This window comes from Bufo gargarizans, chromosome 8, assembly GCF_014858855.1.
Source record: "Bufo gargarizans isolate SCDJY-AF-19 chromosome 8, ASM1485885v1, whole genome shotgun sequence".
Taxonomy (NCBI): domain Eukaryota; kingdom Metazoa; phylum Chordata; class Amphibia; order Anura; family Bufonidae; genus Bufo; species Bufo gargarizans.
This window is the reverse complement of record NC_058087.1, coordinates 198,023,584-198,043,629: the sequence shown is the minus strand read 5'-3', so window position 1 is coordinate 198,043,629 and position 20,046 is coordinate 198,023,584. Positions and strand designations below refer to the sequence as shown.

The 20,046-nt window shown below is 45.6% G+C and overlaps 1 protein-coding gene across 1 annotated transcript in view; it reads right to left on the bottom strand.

Annotated features, from left to right (window-relative positions):
• The window catches only part of LOC122945562 (serine protease 33-like), a 30,000-nt gene that overhangs the window by 1,564 nt on the left and 8,390 nt on the right, over positions 1-20,046 (bottom strand). The window contains exons 3-4 of the mRNA XM_044304627.1: positions 14,943-15,214; positions 5,503-5,672 (exon numbers count right to left, since the gene is read on the bottom strand). Coding sequence (XP_044160562.1) covers positions 5,503-5,672; positions 14,943-15,214 — 442 coding nt within the window. The remainder of the gene's footprint in view (positions 1-5,502; positions 5,673-14,942; positions 15,215-20,046) is intronic.

The following is a 20,046-nucleotide window of genomic DNA, read 5'->3' as shown; positions in this document are numbered from 1 at the left end:
GGTGCTCTGGCCGAACACATAGGGATGCTCAGATTCTTTACCGAGCACCCGAGTATAATGGAAGTCAATAGGAGAATCCGAGCATTAAAGCAGGCACCGCCTGCTCTGAAGAGGGGAGGGCGTCTGGTTTACAGGAAAAGGTCAGAAATTGATGGAAACACCACCGAAATGGTTCGGGAACAGCATGGGGCGGATGTCTGGACGCATCTTGGACTCCCAGGTCGCTGCTGGGAACGATGTTGTCTGAGTAGTACGCCACTTTTACAGACTGACAATAATACGCACAAAACTGAAGATAAAATCGATTTTAGAGGAAAAATTGTTAGGAAACATTTTTTCCTGTATATTTACTTGTATATAAAGTGCCAAAAATTACAAGTAAGAGGCCCTCCGAAACAACCTGTATATCACATAAAGGAGGGCCTCATTCACATTGTGATACAATAGTTCAGGTAGTGGGACTCCTACACTCATAAAGCCTATGCACTAAGTGAAAGGGCGGCCAAAAATTACAAGGAACCGTCACTCAAATAAACCCTTTATTACACATAAAGGAGGGCATCATACGAAGCCTTGATAAATTATGATTGATGTCCGGCTGGTGACTAGTGATGAGCGGCAGGTGCCATATTCGATTTCGACGAAATATTCGAAAGAATATTCGTTTTATATTCGTCGAAATCGAATATTCGTCATTATTCTTGTTATCGCGATTAAAATGCGATTTAAATAATCGAATTTCGATTTTAACTTAAAGGCTACTCTCCTATTGAAATCGCAATGCGATTAATTCAAGTTATAATAATCGAATTTCGATTTTAACTTAGCACTGCTATATTCCATATTCGTTAATTCTAGCCTAATATAGAATATAGCAGTGCTAAGTTAAAATCGAAATTTGATTATTATAACTTGAATTAATCGCATTGCGATTTCAATAGGAGAGTAGCCTTTAAGTTAAAATCGAAATTCGATTATTATAACTTGAAATAATCTATTGCGATTTCAACTTGGACCTGGTTTACTATGGTTGGCTTGGTAGAATTAGCGAATATGACGAATGTATTCTGCATCTTCGTTTTAGCTACCTATTCATCAACTTCGCTAATTCTAGCAATCATATAGGAAAGATTACTATAGAGACAGCTAAGTTTAATTAGCGATGCGATTATATGACTGCTTTTAAAAAAAAAAAAAAATAGAATAATTATAATACCTGATAATTATTATAATTATTCTATTTATAAAAAAAAAGGAAAGTAATATAATCGCATAGCGAATTAAACTTAGCTGTCTCTATAGTCAACTTTCCTATATGATTGCTAGAATTAGCGAAGTTGATGAATATGGAGCTAAAACGAAGATGGAGAATACTTTGTTATCTTCGTTTTGTGGAATATGACGAATACATTCGTCATATTCGCTAATTCTACCAAGCCAACCATAGTAAAAATTATATGCAATGGCCTTCAGGTGAGCTGACCCTGTAAAAGATTGTAGGTGAAGGCCTGTTGGTGAGATGACCCTGTTAAAAATTATATGCAAGGACCTGTTGGTGAGGTGACCCTGTAATATATAGCACCCGATGATGCCTTCTGGCCAGCCAATCATGGTAATCCCAGGAGCCAACATGGCTACTGGCATTACAGTGAGGGCAGTACTTACCAGTCAGCTTCTGCCCTTCACAAGCAAGGAGTGGGCATGGATGTCTGACCTCTGTGAGGTTTTAAGAAACTTTGAGGAATCAACACAGATGGTGAGCGGCAATAATGCTATTATTAGCGTTACCAACCCACTTCTGTGTCTACTCAAACGCTCGCTGCTCACAATTAAGGTGGACGCTTTGCATGTGGGAGAGGTGGGAATGGGGGAAGACATTACAGAGGGTGATAGCCAGACCACCCTCAGTTTATCTTCTCAGCGCAAATTGGACGATGAGGAGGAGGAGGAGAAGCAGGAGACTGTTGCCTCTGCTACAGAGGGTAGTACCCATGGAAGTTTAATTCCATCTGTTCATGGTGGATGGGCAGAAGAGGAGAAAGAGGATGAGGAGATTGAGAGTCATCCTCCTGATGACGACAGTGAAGTCTTGCATGTTGGAACTCTGGCATACATGGATGACTTTATGTTAGGCTGCCTTTTCTGTAAACTAAGCGTTTTACGCCTTTTGGACAACACCGATTACTGGTTGTTCACCCTTCTTGACCCCCGCTACAAAGAGAACGTCTCATCTCTCATTCCTGTGGTGGAGAGGACTAGCAAAATGGTGCAATACCAGAAGGTCCTTGTGGAAGAATTGCTCCAAAAATGTCCAGCTGACAACGCTGGCGGCAGAGTATGTAGTTCCTAGGCCAACCGAGGGGGGGAAACTAGGGGAACACACAGCAGTTCCAACAGAGGCAGGGCAACACTCTCCAAGGCCTGGGACAGTTTCATGACACCCCGCCAGAACCCTCACCATGATGCGTGGCCTAGTGTCACAAGGAGAGAAAAGCTTTGGAAGATGGTGAAGGAGTACATAGCAGACCGTGTCAGCGTCCTCAATGATCCCACTGTGCCTTACAACTACTGGGTGTCCAAGCTGGACACGTGGCATGAACTGGCGCTCTCAGAGCGGGTATTTAGTGCTGCTGGGGGTATAATAACTGATAAGCGTATCCACCTGTCAACTGAAAATGCTGAGAGGTTGACTCTTATAAAAATAAACAAGGCCTGGAATGACCCTAACTTCTCAACTCCACCAGAGGAAAGCGACTGAACATAAAGGCACTTTAAATGTGTTTTTTATAATGTACTGAATACACTGTATTCCCATGCACCACTTTCACCACAAAAAAGAGTACATGGTTCAGTCTTCCTTTTCTCATCCTACTTCTCCTCCTCTTCCATCATATCAACATGCTTATTAGTCTGCCCTCGCTCCTAATGTTGTAGTGGGTTAGCTCACCTGCAGGCCCTCGCATATAATGCTTTAGAGGGTCAGCTCAAGAGCAAGCCCTCGCATGTAATGTTTTACAGGGTCAGCTCGCCAGCAGGCCCTCAACTACAATCTTTTAGAGGGTCAGCTCACCAGCAGGCCCTCACCTACAATCTTTTAGAGGGTCAGCTCACCTGCAGGCCCTCGCATGTAATGTTTTAGAGGGTCAGCTCACCAGCAGGCCCTCACCTACAATCTTTTAGAGGGTCAGCTCACCTGCAGGCCCTCGCATGTAATGTTTTAGAGGGTCATCTCACCAGCAGACCCTCAACCATAACGTTTTACAGGGTCACCTCACCAGCAGGCCCTCCTCATAATTTTTTCAATGGTCATCTCAGCAGCAGACACTCGCCCATCATTGTTTCGATGCTCAATTCAGCAGCCCTCAACCATAATGTTTTGGATTGTCAGATTACCAGGCCCTTGCTCCTAATGTTTTTGAGGGTCACCAGCAGGTCCTTGCTCCTAATGTTTTTGAGGGTCACCAGCAGGCCATCATTCATAATTTCTCAAGGATGTATGATGCCCTTCTTAATGTGTAATAAAGGGAGTATTTGAGTGCCTCTTCCTTGTAATATTTAACAGCCCTTTCACTTAGTGCATAGGCTTTATGAGTGTAGGAGTCCCACTACCTGAACACTTGTACCACAATGTGAATGAGGCCCTCCTTTATGTGATATACAGGTTGTATCGGAGTGCCTCTTCCTTGTAACTTTTGGAAGCACTTGCACTTTATATACAAGTAAATATACAGGAAAAAATGCTTCCTAACAATTTTTTTCTCTAAAATCTATTTTATTTGGGGTTTTGTGTGTATTATTGTCAGTCTGTAAAAGTGGCGCACTACTCGGACAACATCGTTCCCAGCAGCGACCTGGGAGTCCAAGATGCATCCAGACGTCCTCCCCATGCTGTTCCCAAACCATTTCAGTGGTGTTTCCATCAATTTCTGACCTTCTCCTATGAACCAGACGCCCTCCGGTCTTCAGAGCAGGCGGTGCCTGGTTTAATGCTCGGGTTCTCACATTGACTTCCATTGTGCTCGGGTGCTCGGTAGAGAATCCGAGCATCCCGAGCACTTTGGTGCTCGATCAACACTATTAGTTAGGTTTTCTGTTTGCGTCAGGCCACAAGTGTAACTTTCATTCTTTTTTTTATTTTTCTATGTGGAGGGGCAGTGATACTGACTATTTTTGTAATATAATTTAATTACTGAAATCGCACATTTCTATTAGAAAAATAGCTCTAAAGTTGCCCATTTTGAGCCATAGCAACGCTCCTCTGTCCTCTGTTTACATAACTGTGGAGACTTGCTAACACTGACTGTTGTATAAACAGAGGACAGAGGAGCGTTGCTATGGCTCAAAATGGGCAACTTTAGAGCTATTTTTCTAATAGAAATGTGCGATTTCAGTAATTAAATTATATTACAAAAATAGTCAGTATCACTGCCCCTACACATAGAAAAATAAAAAAATGAATGACAGTTACACTTTAACTGCTCTTAACAAGGACTTGACGTCTAAAGTGTAAGTTCCCACCTGAGAGCTGAGAAGCTTCACAAGTAATTCAAGTCAGGCTGGTGTATTCTGGAGAAGCACTATAGGTACGCGCTGTTAATCAGTTGTTGGCGGAGGAAATTATTATTGCATGGAATGAGATTGTAAGCTGTTGTACCGCAGTCTAGTCCAGATTATGCAACCAAAATAATTGTTCCTGACTATAGGGTAATAACAGGTAAGGCATGGCTGTTCTACTTGAGCCCGCCAGTAGGTAAATTTTCCGCTAATACCTCCAGCATCCATCGGAGGGCGCCGCGCTGTGCAGCACAAGGGTCTTAGCCTCCTGGCTGGGTGTATGTAAATGTATTGTGTGTAACCAGCATCTGTGGTCGCGTTCATGACCACGTTTAAGTAAAATACAGTTTTTGAAAAACTGGTGTTTGGGGTTTCTTTCCTTGTTTGTGACTTCGCTGTATTATCCTGGGGAGCCCACCCCGGTACACGGCCTACACTGACAATCGTCTAGATGATCGCATAGTGTAATATAAGCTTTAAGAGGGTTGTGAAAGAATGAGGGGAGGCAAACCCCCCACTTGGCCAGACCTGTAAAGGAAAGTTGACTGACCTGCTTCCCGGCTCCCCGCTCCTTCTTCTGCAGGCATGCGATGCTTCACTGGGCTTCCTCGATGTTTGACATACCACAGCCAATGCCCTGACACGGTGGAGGCCAACTCTCTTTGCGCCATGACAAATGGTCACATGTGACTGGCTGCGGTTGTCAAACAAGATGTTGCCATCGGAGCATCACAGGCCAGTAGACGGAGTAGGGAGCCGGCGCAGGGAAGTAGATAAGTAATCTTTGCTTTACAAGTCTGGCCAAATGATAGGGTTTCCCAACACCCCGCGCCCCCACCCTTTACCATTGCTTTTAGCTCTGCTACATCTGTAGTTTAGGACAAAAGAGTCTAAAAAAAATTAATAAATAATCTGAAGACTTCTGCCATAAGAAGACTCGTCACCCACCTGGCAGGAGTCCTTCTGCCCAGCCGGGTATCCTGCACAGATCTGGTCACTTGGAATGATCTCCTGGCTGGCACCAATGTTGGAACCGATGTGGTACATGTCATCACAGGCACTGGTGCTGATCAGAGGCACCATGACCTGCTGCAGAGTTTGCGGGTACGGAAGATTCACTGCAGAAAAGAAAATCAATGAGTGAGGTCACACAGGACAAAATTCAGGAACACAAAACCTAAGGGCCATCTCCATCTCTAGGCTCCTCCCTGGGTCCTTCATCCCTTACTTCTTCTCTTACACATAAAGTAGGGAATACACTTGTCTTGTCTTCTTCCTTCTGTGCTCAGTTCCTGCTCTTTGATCATAACCTTCTTTGTATTACTATGAACATTTTTTTTATCCCTCTCAGGATACCCCTAACTATCGCAAATACAGAGGTTTACATGCAATCAATGCTTAGGGTTCCCACTGGGCCGGTCATTTAGTGCCCCTGCAGGATGTTTTTTTCTACCAGGAATAATAATTGCCAGCATTTTCCCTTATGGACTGTTACTAAAAAGCACTTCCATTGTGGAGCGCTCATTAATTCCCCCCACTTGTGTTAAGAAAAAATAAACTCACCTTATCCATTTGATGGCGCCGCGGTCAACACTGGCTGCTCACTGAAAGCTCAGGACAAGATCTGGGAAACGTCATCACGCTGGACCTGTGCTCCAGCACGATGACCTTTTGCAGGTCTTGTCCTGAGCTTGCAGTCAGCAGCGAGTATTAGCCATAAAATGGATGAGGTGAGGTTTTAGGTTTTTTTGCACAGAGAAGAAAAGTAGGCATTATTAATTTAGGGAAGCACTAATAGGAGCATTAGTAATTTTTGGGAGCATTACTATTACTGGGGGCACTAATGGAGGCATTAATATTACTGATGGACTCTAATGGGGACACTATTGCTTCTGGGGGACACTAATGGGGACATTACTATTACTTGCGGCACTTTTACTTCTGGGGGGCACTAATGGGGACATTACTATTACTGGGGGCACTATTAATTCTTGGGGGCATTAATAGGGGCATTATTAATTCTGGAGGACACTATTTGGGACATTAATATTACTGGGGGCATGATTAATTCAAAGTGTACTAAAGGAGATATTACTGGGGGCATTATTATTTCTGGGAGGCACTAATTGGGGCATTAATATTACTGAGGGGCACTAATGGGGCAATATTAATTCTGGGGGCACTACTATGTAATATGGGCATTACTATTACTGGGGACACTAAACTGGGCATTATTAATTCTAAGGGGTGCTAATGGGGTAATTTATATTAATGGGACCATGATTAATGCTGGGGGATGTTCATGAGTGCATTAATATTACTGGGGGCACTAATGAAGGCAGTAATATTACTGGGGGCACTAATGAGGGCAGTAATATTACTGGGGGGCACTAATGAAGGCATTAATATTACTGGGGGCACTAATGAGGGCAGTAATATTACTGGGGGCACTAATGAAGGCAGTAATATTACTGGGGGCACTAATGAGGGCAGTAATATTACTGGGGGGCACTAATGAAGGCATTAATATTACTGGGGGCACTAATGAGGGCAGTAATATTACTGGGGGCACTAACGGCATTATTAATACTGGGAGCCACATTATGACATAGCAACTGAAGACCCAGTGTTAGGCCACGCCCCCATACCCACACCCCCTTGAGGATGTGGCCTTGTCCGGTATCTTTTGAAGGGACAGGTGGCAAGCCTATCAACGCTCCAGATTGTCACCCGCAATATCTCCTCTCTCTCTCAATCTGGCTGTGAAATAATGAAAAAAATTGTCAGAAGTCTCCTGGATGACGCAGCGCCCTGAGCGCTCAGATCCTCCCGATGCAGGTGGCAGTGACCTTGACTAACAGCTCAAACTACTTTCTTATGCTCGAGGTCTGCCAAACACATGTGTATAAAATCCCATATGTCAGGAGATCTCCTTCATCACAAGGTCATTCTTAACTCTACACCCCGTCAAAAAAGTCTACTTCACTAGTGTTGAGCGCGAATTTTAATCGCGAATATCGGCACTTAGCTACATCCCTAGCAACCAATAGGAAAGCTGCCTACCCCTTAGTGTTAATCAAAAATATTCTAATCATGAATACATTACATTGCCGATTTTCACAATCAAGTAAATAATGACTGGAGATCACGAATTCTTGAATTTGCTAATTTATGGTGAATATTCAGCAAAAAAATTCACGAAATATTGCGAATTTGAATTCTGCTTATGCCGCTCATCACTATACTTCACCAGTCCTGTCTCCAATAACCCAAAAATGACTGATACTTTTCCCTCCTGGACCTCTATTCTTTCTTCTGTAGACCACCGACTATCAGAATGCTCTGCCCTACTGCTATTGAGGGCACTGATTTCTCTGGCCGCACTTTCAGTGGATCATTCACTTCTTCTACTTCCCCTCCTCTTCCTCTTGCTGTTGTGGTTTCTCAGGATTCAGTCCTAGGTCCTCTCCATACACTATCTGACATCATGTCCTCCAGTGACTGTCTGTCCTCTGTAACATCATGTCCTCCAGTGACTGTCTGTCCTCTGTAACATCATGTCCTCCAGTGACTGTCTGTCCTCTGTAACATCATGTCCTCCAGTGACTGTCTGTCCTCTGTAACATCATGTCCTCCTGTGACTGTCTGTCCTCTGTAACATCATGTCCTCCTGTGACTGTCTGTCCTCTGTAACATCATGTCCTCCAGTGACTGTCTGTCCTCTGTAATATCATGTCCTCCAGTGACTGTCTGTTCTCTGTAACATCCTGTCCTCCAGTGACTGTCTGTCCTCTAACGTCATGTCCTCCAGTGACTGTCTGTCCTCTGTAACGTCATGTCCTCCAGTGACTGTCTGTCCTCTGTAACGTCATATACTCCAGTGACTGTCTGTCCTCTGTAACATCATGTCCTCCAGTGACTGTCTGTCCTCTGTAACATCATGTCCTCCAGTGACTGTCTGTCCTCTGTAACATCATGTCCTCCAGTGACTGTCTGTCCTCTGTAACATCATGTCCTCCAGTGACTGTCTGTCCTCTGTAACATCATGTCCTCCAGTGACTGTCTGTCCTCTGTAACATCATGTCCTCCAGTGACTGTCTGTCCTCTGTAACATCATGTCCTCCAGTGACTGTCTGTCCTCTGTAACATCATGTCCTCCAGTGACTGTCTGTCCTCTGTAACATCATGTCCTCCAGTGACTGTCTGTCTTCTGTAACATCATGTCCTCCAGTGACTGTCTGTCCTCTGTAACATCATGTCCTCCAATGACTGTCTGTCCTCTGTAACATCATGTCCTCCAATGACTGTCTGTCCTCTGTACCGTCATGTCCACCAGTGACTGTCTGTCCTCTGTAACATCATGTCCTCCAGTGACTGTCTGTCCTCTGTAACATCATGTCCTCCAGTGACTGTCTGTCCTCTGTAACATCATGTCCTCCAGTGACTGTCTGTCCTCTGTAACATCATGTCCTCCAGTGACTGTCTGTCCTCTGTAACATCATGTCCTCCAGTGACTGTCTGTCCTCTGTAACATCATGTCCTCCAGTGACTGTCTGTCCTCTGTAACATCATGTCCTCCAGTGACTGTCTGTCCTCTGTAACATCATGTCCTCCAGTGACTGTCTGTCATCTGTAACATCATGTCCTCCAGTGACTGTCTGTCCTCTGTAACATCATGTCCTCCAGTGACTGTCTGTCTTCTGTAACATCATGTCCTCCAGTGACTGTCTGTCCTCTGTAACATCATGTCCTCCAATGACTGTCTGTCCTCTGTAACATCATGTCCTCCAGTGACTGTCTGTCCTCTGTAACATCATGTCCTCCAATGACTGTCTGTCCTCTGTAACATCATGTCCTCCAGTGACTGTCTGTCATCTGTAACATCATGTCCTCCAGTGACTGTCTGTCCTCTGTAACATCATGTCCTCCAGTGACTGTCTGTCTTCTGTAACATCATGTCCTCCAGTGACTGTCTGTCCTCTGTAACATCATGTCCTCCAATGACTGTCTGTCCTCTGTAACATCATGTCCTCCAATGACTGTCTGTCCTCTGTAACATCATGTCCACCAGTGACTGTCTGTCCTCTGTAACATCATGTCCTCCAGTGACTGTCTGTCCTCTGTAACATCATGTCCTCCAGTGACTGTCTGTCCTCTGTAACATCATGTCCTCCAGTGACTGTCTGTCCTCTGTAACATCATGTCCTCCAGTGACTGTCTGTCCTCTGTAACATCATGTCCTCCAGTGACTGTCTGTCCTCTGTAACATCATGTCCTCCAGTGACTGTCTGTCCTCTGTAACATCATGTCCTCCAGTGACTGTCTGTCCTCTGTAACATCATGTCCTCCAGTGACTGTCTGTCCTCTGTAACATCATGTACTCCAGTGACTGTCTGTCCTCTGTAACATCATGTCCTCCAGTGACTGTCTGTCCTCTGTAACGTCATGTCCTCCAGTGACTGTCTGTCCTCTAATGTCATGTCCTCTAGTGACTGTCTGTCCTCTAATGTCATGTCCTCTAGTGACTGTCTGTCCTCTAATGTCATGTCCTCTAGTGACTGTCTGTCCTCTGTAACATCATGTCCTCCAGTGACTGTCTGTCCTCTGTAATGTCATGTCCTCCAGTGACTGTCTGTCCTCTGTAATATCATGTCCTCCAGTTACTGTCTGTCCTCTGTAACGTCATGTCCTCCAGTGACTGTCTGTCCTCTGTAACATCATGTCCTCCAGTGACTGTCTGTCCTCTGTAACGTCATGTCCTCCAGTGACTGTCTGTCCTCTGTAACATCATGTCCTCCAGTGACTGTCTGTCCTCTGTAACGTCATGTCCTCCAGTGACTGTCTGTCTTCTGTAATGTCATGTCCTCCAGTGACTGTCTGTCCTCTGTAACGTCATGTCCTCCAGTGACTGTCTGTCTTCTGTAACGACATGTCCTCCAGTGACTGTCTGTCCTCTGTAACATCATGTCCTCCAGTGACTGTCTGTCCTCTGTAACATCACGTCCTCCACTGACTGTCTGTCCTCTGTAACATCACGTCCTCCACTGACTGTCTGTCCTCTGTAACATCACGTCCTCCACTGACTGTCTGTCCTCTGTAACATCATGTCCTCCACTGACTGTCTGTCCTCTGTAACATCATGTCTTCCAGTGACTGTCTGTCCTCTGTAACATCATGTCCTCCAGTGACTGTCTGTCCTCTGTAACATCATGTCCTCCAGTGACTGTCTGTCCTCTGTAACATCATGTACTCCAGTGACTGTCTGTCCTCTGTAACATCATGTCCTCCAGTGACTGTCTGTCCTCTGTAACATCATGTCCTCCACTGACTGTCTGTCCTCTGTAACATCACGTCCTCCACTGACTGTCTGTCCTCTGTAACATCACGTCCTCCACTGACTGTCTGTCCTCTGTAACATCCTGTCCTCCAGTGACTGTCTGTCCTCTGTAACATCATGTCCTCCAGTGACTGTCTGTCCTATGCAACGTCATGTCCTCCAGTGACTGTCTGTCCTCTGTAACATCATGTCCTCCAGTGACTGTCTGTCCTCTGTAACATCATGTCCTCCAGTGACTGTCTGTCCTCTGTAACATCATGTCCTCCAGTGACTGTCTGTCCTATGCAACGTCATGTCCTCCAGTGACTGTCTGTCCTCTGTAACATCGTGTCCTCCAGTGACTGTCTGTCCTATGCAACATCATGTCCTCCAGTGACTGTCTGTCCTCTGTAACATCATGTCCTCCAGTGACTGTCTGTCCTATGCAACGTCATGTCCTCCAGTGACTGTCTGTCCTCTGTAACATCATGTCCTCCAGTGACTGTCTGTCCTCTGTAACATCATGTCCTCCAGTGACTGTCTGTCTTCTGTAACATCATGTCCTCCAGTGACTGTCTGTCCTCTGTAACATCATGTCCTCCAATGACTGTCTGTCCTCTGTAACATCATGTCCTCCAATGACTGTCTGTCCTCTGTACCGTCATGTCCACCAGTGACTGTCTGTCCTCTGTAACATCATGTCCTCCAGTGACTGTCTGTCCTCTGTAACATCATGTCCTCCAGTGACTGTCTGTCCTCTGTAACGTCATGTCCTCCAGTGACTGTCTGTCCTCTGTAACATCATGTCCTCCAGTGACTGTCGGTCCTCTGTAACATCATGTCCTCCAGTGACTGTCGGTCCTCTGTAACATCATGTCCTCCAGTGACTGTCTGTCCTCTAATGTCATGTCCTCTAGTGACTGTCTGTCCTCTAATGTCATGTCCTCTAGTGACTGTCTGTCCTCTAATGTCATGTCCTCTAGTGACTGTCTGTCCTCTGTAACATCATGTCCTCCAGTGACTGTCTGTCCTCTGTAATGTCATGTCCTCCAGTGACTGTCTGTCCTCTGTAACATCATGTCCTCCAGTTACTGTCTGTCCTCTGTAACGTCATGTCCTCCAGTGACTGCCTGTCCTCTGTAACGTCATGTCCTCCAGTGACTGTCTGTCCTCTGTAACGTCATGTCCTCCAGTGACTGTCTGTCCTCTGTAACATCATGTCCTCCAGTGACTGTCTGTCTTCTGTAATGTCATGTCCTCCAGTGACTGTCTGTCCTCTGTAACGTCATGTCCTCCAGTGACTGTCTGTCTTCTGTAACGTCATGTCCTCCAGTGACTGTCTGTCCTCTGTAACATCATGTCCTCCAGTGACTGTCTGTCCTCTGTAACATCATGTCCTCCAGTGACTGTCTGTCCTCTGTAACGTCATGTCCTCCAGTGACTGTCTGTCCTCTGTAACATCATGTCCGCCAGTGACTGTCTGTCCTCTGTAACATCATGTCCTCCAGTGACTGTCTGTCCTCTGTAACATCCTGTCCTCCAGTGACTGTCTGTCCTCTGTAACATCATGTCCTCCAGTGACTGTCTGTCCTCTGTAACGTCATGTCCTCCAGTGACTGTCTGTCCTCTGTAACATCATGTCCTCCAGTGACTGTCTGTCCTCTGTAACATCACGTCCTCCAGTGACTGTCTGTCCTCTGTAACATCCTGTCCTCCAGTGACTGTCTGTCCTCTGTAACATCATGTCCTCCAGTGACTGTCTGTCCTATGCAACGTCATGTCCTCCAGTGACTGTCTGTCCTCTGTAACATCATGTCCTCCAGTGACTGTCTGTCCTCTGTAACATCATGTCCTCCAGTGACTGTCTGTCCTCTGTAACGTCATGTCCTCCAGTGACTGTCTGTCACGGCTGGAGGTGGGGGAAACCCCCAGCCGTGCGGTGTCAGGAAATGGTAGGGTTACCACTTGGCCAAACAACACAGAATTAGGGAGCAGGTCACCTCCTGTTGCGTCCCTAACTCTGACCCTGTCTCCTACCTGCATGGGCCGACCTTGATGGTAGGAGGACCCATGCGCAGGAACCTCGGATCCCTACTGACCCTCCGTCGTTCCCTGAGCTAAGAGCTGGGTAGGCAGCCCGTTCCTCCAAGACACGGAGAAACAGGAGCCTAATAAGGCCAAGCTACAAAGGAGACAGAAACACCTTATGGCAGTGACAGGCAAACGCAATCAACACAAAACTCACCTGCCACTGAACAACACAACCAGGAACCCATGTGCAGGTGCTGTTTTTCCAGGACACCAACAATGACAGCACACACAGACATCACACAGGGACCCGGACCATAAGCTGCAATGATACAGAAACCCCACACACACCTAGATAACACCGAATAACAAAGTCTTATGACCAGAAGGGAGGCCCCCACTGGTAGATGGTAATGTACAGGAGGTTGCTCCAGCTATGCCTGGCTGAAAGCAACCTACTGAGCCAAACCAGAGAACAAGGCTATATAGGCCTAGGTGGCCACATCCACCGGTCAGAACACACCCAGTGACATCACACACACTGGGAAGAGAGTTAACCCTTCCAGCACCACAGGAAAGGGAAAACACCAACTAAAAGGGGAAGTACACACAATACATAACACACACCAACACACTCACCTGTTACCGCCAGCAACGGCATGCGTGGCAACCATGTTCTGGGGAACAGCCAGCAGGCCGAGACCCTGCCACCACATGCACACAGCAACAGACGTTGCCGGGGACAACCGCAGGTGAAGGAAGGTGTCTCCGTGCATACAACACATGACCTAGTGCACCACAAACAGACAAAGGGAGTGCACATAAAACACGTTGCCAAGGGCAACCGCACGCATGCCTGTTATCCGCGCAACCGCACCTGAGGCAAACCCCTAAGTGCCCCCAGCTGCGGTTGACACAACACCAAAACCGCGGGTAACTGCATGCGGCTCCCAAGGAGTCACGACCATGACCAAGGGTCGTGACACTGTCTGTCCTCTGTAACATCCTGTCCTCCAGTGACTGTCTGTCCTCTGTAACATCCTGTCCTCCAGTGACTGTCTGTCCTCTGTAACATCCTGTCCTCCAGTGACTGTCTGTCCTCTGTAACATCCTGTCCTCCAGTGACTGTCTGTCCTCTGTAACATCCTGTCCTCCAGTGACTGACTTGTCCTCTATAACGTCATGTCCTCCAGTGACTGTCTGTCCTCTGTGACATCATGTCCTCCAGTGACTGTCTGTCCTCTGTAACATCATGTCCTCCAGTGACTGTCTGTCCTCTGTAACGTCATGTCCTCCAGTGACTGTCTGTCCTCTATAACATCATGTCCTCCAGTGACTGTCTGTCCTCTATAACGTCATGTCCTCCAGTGACTGTCTGTCCTCTATAACATCATGTCCTCCAGTGACTGTCTGTCCTTTGTAACATCATGTCCTCCAGTGACTGTCTGTCCTCTATAACGTCATGTCCTCCAGTGACTGTCTGTCCTCTATAACGTCATGTCCTCCAGTGACTGTCTGTCCTCTATAACATCATGTCCTCCAGTGACTGTCTGTCCTCTGTAACGTCATGTCCTCCAGTGACTGTCTGTCCTCTGTAACGTCATGTCCTCCAGTGACTGTCTGTCCTCTGTAACATCATGTCCTCCAGTGACTGTCTGTCCTCTGTAACGTCATGTCCTCCAGTGACTGTCTGTAACATAATGTCCTTCAGTGACTCTCTGTCCTCTATAACGTCATGTCCTCCAGTGACTGTCTGTCCTCTATAACGTCATGTCCTCCAGTGACGGTCTGTCTTCTATAACGTCATGTCCTCCAGTGACGGTTTGTCTTCTATAACGTCATGTCCTCCAGTGACTGTCTGTAACGTCATGTCCTCCAGTAACTCTCTGTCCACTGTCTGTCCAACCGCTGCACAGATGCCTCCACCCTGTGCCAGTTATCACACTGATGTCTATACCGGCCGACGCCGGTCACTGCATCAATGTTACGGTGCTGTGTGGTTCTCACGGACAGTATGACACATGATTGGCTTTAGTTTTCTTACCACTTGATTCTATAGTGCCCCATCCTGTAACCCAGCAGTTGGTGCCACCAGGGAAGCTCATGGATGCGGCTGGCACACAGACTGGCAGGATGTAGTCAGTATAATTAACAGGACTGGACAGTTTAATCACAGCGATGTCCCCAGAGCTGGTAGCTTCGTTGTACTGGGCATTCACAGTAATACTTTGTACGGTGGACTCAACCTGGTGAGGACTGGTGGTGTCCAGCTGGTACTCGCCGAGGACGACCTTGTAGTCGGAGGGATTTGTAGGTCTAAGAATTAAAGCCAAATATAATATTACACAAAGATAATGAACATCTTCTCCCTCCACAATGTTATTGATGTAGCGGCAGGAACTGAACTGTTTGGGCCGTGAGAACTAATGCCATCATCTTGCCTGCCTTGTGATTAGTGATGACACAGGTTTTGTAACATTTGATTCGGCTGCATCACCGAATTTTACAAAAACAGTTAGCTTGGTGAGGAATAACTTTGTCATGAATCACATTCCGGTGCAATGTAATAATAATTGCAATTTGCACATACATTAATATGTCATTTAATATGAAAGCATATAATAAACTAAATAAATAAATAAAATCATTGTCAGAAGGTACAGCGGCTCACCTGCTTGAGTCATATGTAGAGGTGCTCAAAGTCTAAACCGACTCACCCAGTCAGAAAGGGTACAATTGCAGACAAAAAATTAGACCGGAATCAGCAGATATAACAGAATTTGATGTAAAAATTGGGTTAACGTTTATTAGACTACAAAAATACACATTAGAAGAGAATATATATATAAAAAATATATATGAGGAATCTCACAAACGGGGGCGGGATGCCCAGGTAGTGGAGTGGTACAGAAAAACTAGTGTAGGTTCCCTAACCGTGTCACACAGGGTGGTAAAGGAGGCCCGTGACATTTGGAGCAGGAAAATACGTCAGTTGTGAGCCAGATACTGTACTGATGGAAGATGCTCAGATATCCAGGTAAGTGATCCAAGAATCAATAATGTGATACATACAGTATTCAAACAAGAGATCTCTCCCATCATCTATTTATCCCCAGGACTCTGACGAGGGGACATCCTCTGCGTCTGGAGGAAAGAAGGTTTGTACACAAACATAGAAGAGGATTATTTATGGTAAGAGCAGTGAGATTATGGACTCTATACTGTAAGAGCAGTGAGACAATGGACTCTATACTGTAAGAGCAGTGAGACTATGGGCTCTTTACTGTAAGAGCAGTGAGACTATGGACTCTTTACTGTAAGAGCAGTGAGACTATGGACTCTGTACTGTAAGAGCAGTGAGACAATGGACTCTATACTGTAAGAGCAGTGAGACTATGGGCTCTTTACTGTAAGAGCAGTGAGACTATGGACTCTTTACTGTAAGAGCAGTGAGACTATGGACTCTTTACTGTAAGAGCAGTGAGACTATGGACTCTTTACTGTAAGAGCAGTGAGACTATGACTCTTTACTGTAAGAGCGGTGAGACTATGGACTCTGTACTGTAAGAGCAGTGAGACTATGGACTCTTTACTGTAAGAGCAGTGAGACTATGGACTCTATACTGTAAGAGCAGTGAGACTATGGACTCTTACTGTAAGAGCGGTGAGACTATGGACTCTGTACTGTAAGAGCAGTGAGACTATGGACTCTTTACTGTAAGAGCGGTGAGACTATGGACTCTGTACTGTAAGAGCAGTGAGACTATGGACTCTTTACTGTAAGAGCAGTGAGACTATGGACTCTTACTGTAAGAGCAGTGAGACTATGGACGCTTTACTGTAAGAGCAGTGAGGACTATGGACCTCTATACTGTAAGAGCAGTGAGACTATGGACGCTTTACTGTAAGAGCAGGTTAGGACTAGGGACTCTATACTGTAAGAGCAGTGAGACTATGGACTCTATACTGTAAGAGCGGTGACTGAGGACTATGCGGGGACTCTTACTGTAAGAGCAGTGAGACTATGGACTCTATACTGTAAGTAGCGGTGAGACTATGGACTCGTTACTGTAGAGCAGTGAGACTATGGACTTATACTGTAAGAGCTAGTGAGACTATGGACTCATTACTGTAAGAGCAGTGAGACTATGGGACTCGTTACTGTAAGGGCAGTGAGACTATGAACTCATACTGTAAGAGCAGTGAGGACTATGGACTCTATACTGTAAGAGCAGTGAGACTATGGACTCTATACTGTAATAGCAGTGAGACTATGGACTCTGTACTGTAAGAGCAGTGAGACTATGGACTCTGTACTGTAAGAGCAGTGAGACTATGGACTCTTACGTAAGAGCAGTGAGACTATGGACTCTTACTGTAAGAGCAGTGAGACTATGGACTCTTACTGTAAGAGCAGTGAGACTATGGACTCTACTGTAAGAGCAGTGAGACTATGGACTTTACTGTAAGAGCAGTGAGACTATGGACTCTATACTGTAAGAGCAGTGAGACTATGGACTTTACTGTAAGAGCAGTGAGACTATGGACTCTTACTGTAAGAGCAGTGAGACTATGGACTCTTACTGTAAGAGCAGTGAGACTATGGACTCTTACTGTAAGAGCAGTGAGACTATGGACTTTACTGTAAGAGCAGTGAGACTATGGACTCTTACTGTAAGAGCAGTGAGACTATGGACTCTTACTGTAAGAGCAGTGAGACTATGGACTCTTTACTGTAAGAGCAGTGAGACTATGGACTTTACTGTAAGAGCAGTGAGACTATGGACTCTTACTGTAAGAGCAGTGAGACTATGGACTCTACTGTAAGAGCAGTGAGACTATGGACTCTTACTGTAAGAGCAGTGAGACTATGGACTCTGTACTGTAATAGCAGTGAGACATGGACTCTATAACTGTAAGAGCAGTGAGACGATGGACTCTATACTGTAAGAGAAGTGTATATGGACTTTTTACTGTAAGAGCATGAGACTATGGGCTCTTTACTGTAAGAGAGTGAGACTATGGGCTCTTTACTGTAAGAGCAATGAGACATGGAACTCTATACTGTAAGAGGCAGTGGAGACTTGGACTCTGTACTGTAAGATCAGTGAGACTATTGACCTCTATACTGTAAGAGCAGTGAGACTATGGACTCTAGTACTGTAGGAGCAGTGAGACTATGTAGGACTCCTATACTGTAAGAGCAGTGAGGACTATTGGACTCTGTACTGTAAGTAGCAGTGAGACTATGGACTCTATACTGTAAGAGCAGTGAGACTATGGACTCTTATACTGTAAGAAGCAGGAGCTATTTGGGGACTCTATACTGTTAAGAGCAGTGAGGACTATGGGACTCTTATACTGTAAGAGAAGTGAGACTATGAGGACTCTTTTACTGGAAGAGCAGGAGACTATGGACTCTGTACTGTAAGAGCAGTGAGACTATGGGACTCTTACTGTAAGAGCAGTGAGACTATGGACTCTATACTGTAAGAGCAGTGAGACTATGGACTCTTTACTGTAAGAGCGGTGAGACTATGGACTCTTTACTGTAAGAGCAGTGAGAATATGGACTCTTTACTGTAAGAGCAGAGAGACTATGGACTCTATACGGTAAGAGCAGTGAGACTATGGACTCTATACTGTAAGAGCAGTGAGACTATGGACTCTATACTGTAAGAGCAGTGAGACTATGGACTCTTTACGGTAAGAGCAGTGAGACTATGGACTCTTTACGGTAAGAGCAGTGAGACTATGGACTCTTTACGGTAAGAGCGGTGAGACTATGGACTCTTTACTGTAAGAGCAGTGAGACTATGGACTCTATACTGTAAGAGCAGTGAGACTATGGACTCTGTACTGTAAGAGCAGTGAGACTATGGACTATATACTGTAAGAGCAGTGAGACTATGGACTCTGTACTGTAAGAGCAGTGAGACTATGGACTCTTTACTGTAAGAGCAGTGAGACTATGGACTCTATACTGTAAGAGCAGTGAGACTATGGGCTCTTTACTGTAAGAGCAGTGAGACTATGGACTCTTTACTGTAAGAGCAGTGAGACTATGGACTCTTTACTGTAAGAGCGGTGAGACTATGGACTCTTTACTGTAAGAGCAGTGAGAATATGGACTCTATACTGTAAGAGCAGTGAGACTATGGACTCTTTACTGTAAGAGCAGAGAGACTATGGACTCTATACGGTAAGAGCAGTGAGACTATGGACTCTATACTGTAAGAGCAGTGAGACTATGGACTCTTTACGGTAAGAGCAGTGAGACTATGGACTCTTTACGGTAAGAGCAGTGAGACTATGGACTCTTTACGGTAAGAGCGGTGAGACTATGGACTCTTTACGGTAAGAGCGGTGAGACTATGGACTCTACTGTAAGAGCAGTGAGACTATGGACTCTATACTGTAAGAGCAGTGAGACTATGGACTCTGTACTGTAAGAGCAGTGAGACTATGGACTCTGTACTGTAAGAGCAGTGAGAATATGGACTCTTTACTGTAAGAGCAGAGAGACTATGGACTCTATACGGTAAGAGCAGTGAGACTATGGACTCTATACTGTAAGAGCAGTGAGACTATGGACTCTTTACAGTAAGAGCAGTGAGACTATGGGCTCTTTACGGTAAGAGCGGTGAGACTATGGACTCTTTACTGTAAGAGCAGTGAGACTATGGACTCTATACTGTAAGAGCAGTGAGACTATGGACTCTGTACTGTAAGAGCAGTGAGACTATGGACTCTGTACTGTAAGAGCAGTGAGACTATGGACTCTATACTGTAAGACCAGTGAGACTATGGACTCTATACTGTAAGAGCAGTGAGACTATGGACTCTTTACGGTAAGAGCAGTGAGACTATGGACTCTTTATGGTAAGAGCAGTGAGACTATGGACTCTTTACGGTAAGAGCGGTGAGACTATGGACTCTTTACTCTAAGAGCAGTGAGACTATGGACTCTATACTGTAAGAGCAGTGAGACTATGGACTCTTTACTGTAAGAGCAGTGAGACTATGGACTCTGTACTGTAAGAGCAGTGAGACTATGGACTCTTTACGGTAAGAGCAGTGAGACTATGGACTCTATACTGTTAGAGAAGCGAGACTATGGACTCTGTACTGTAAGAGCAGTGAGACTA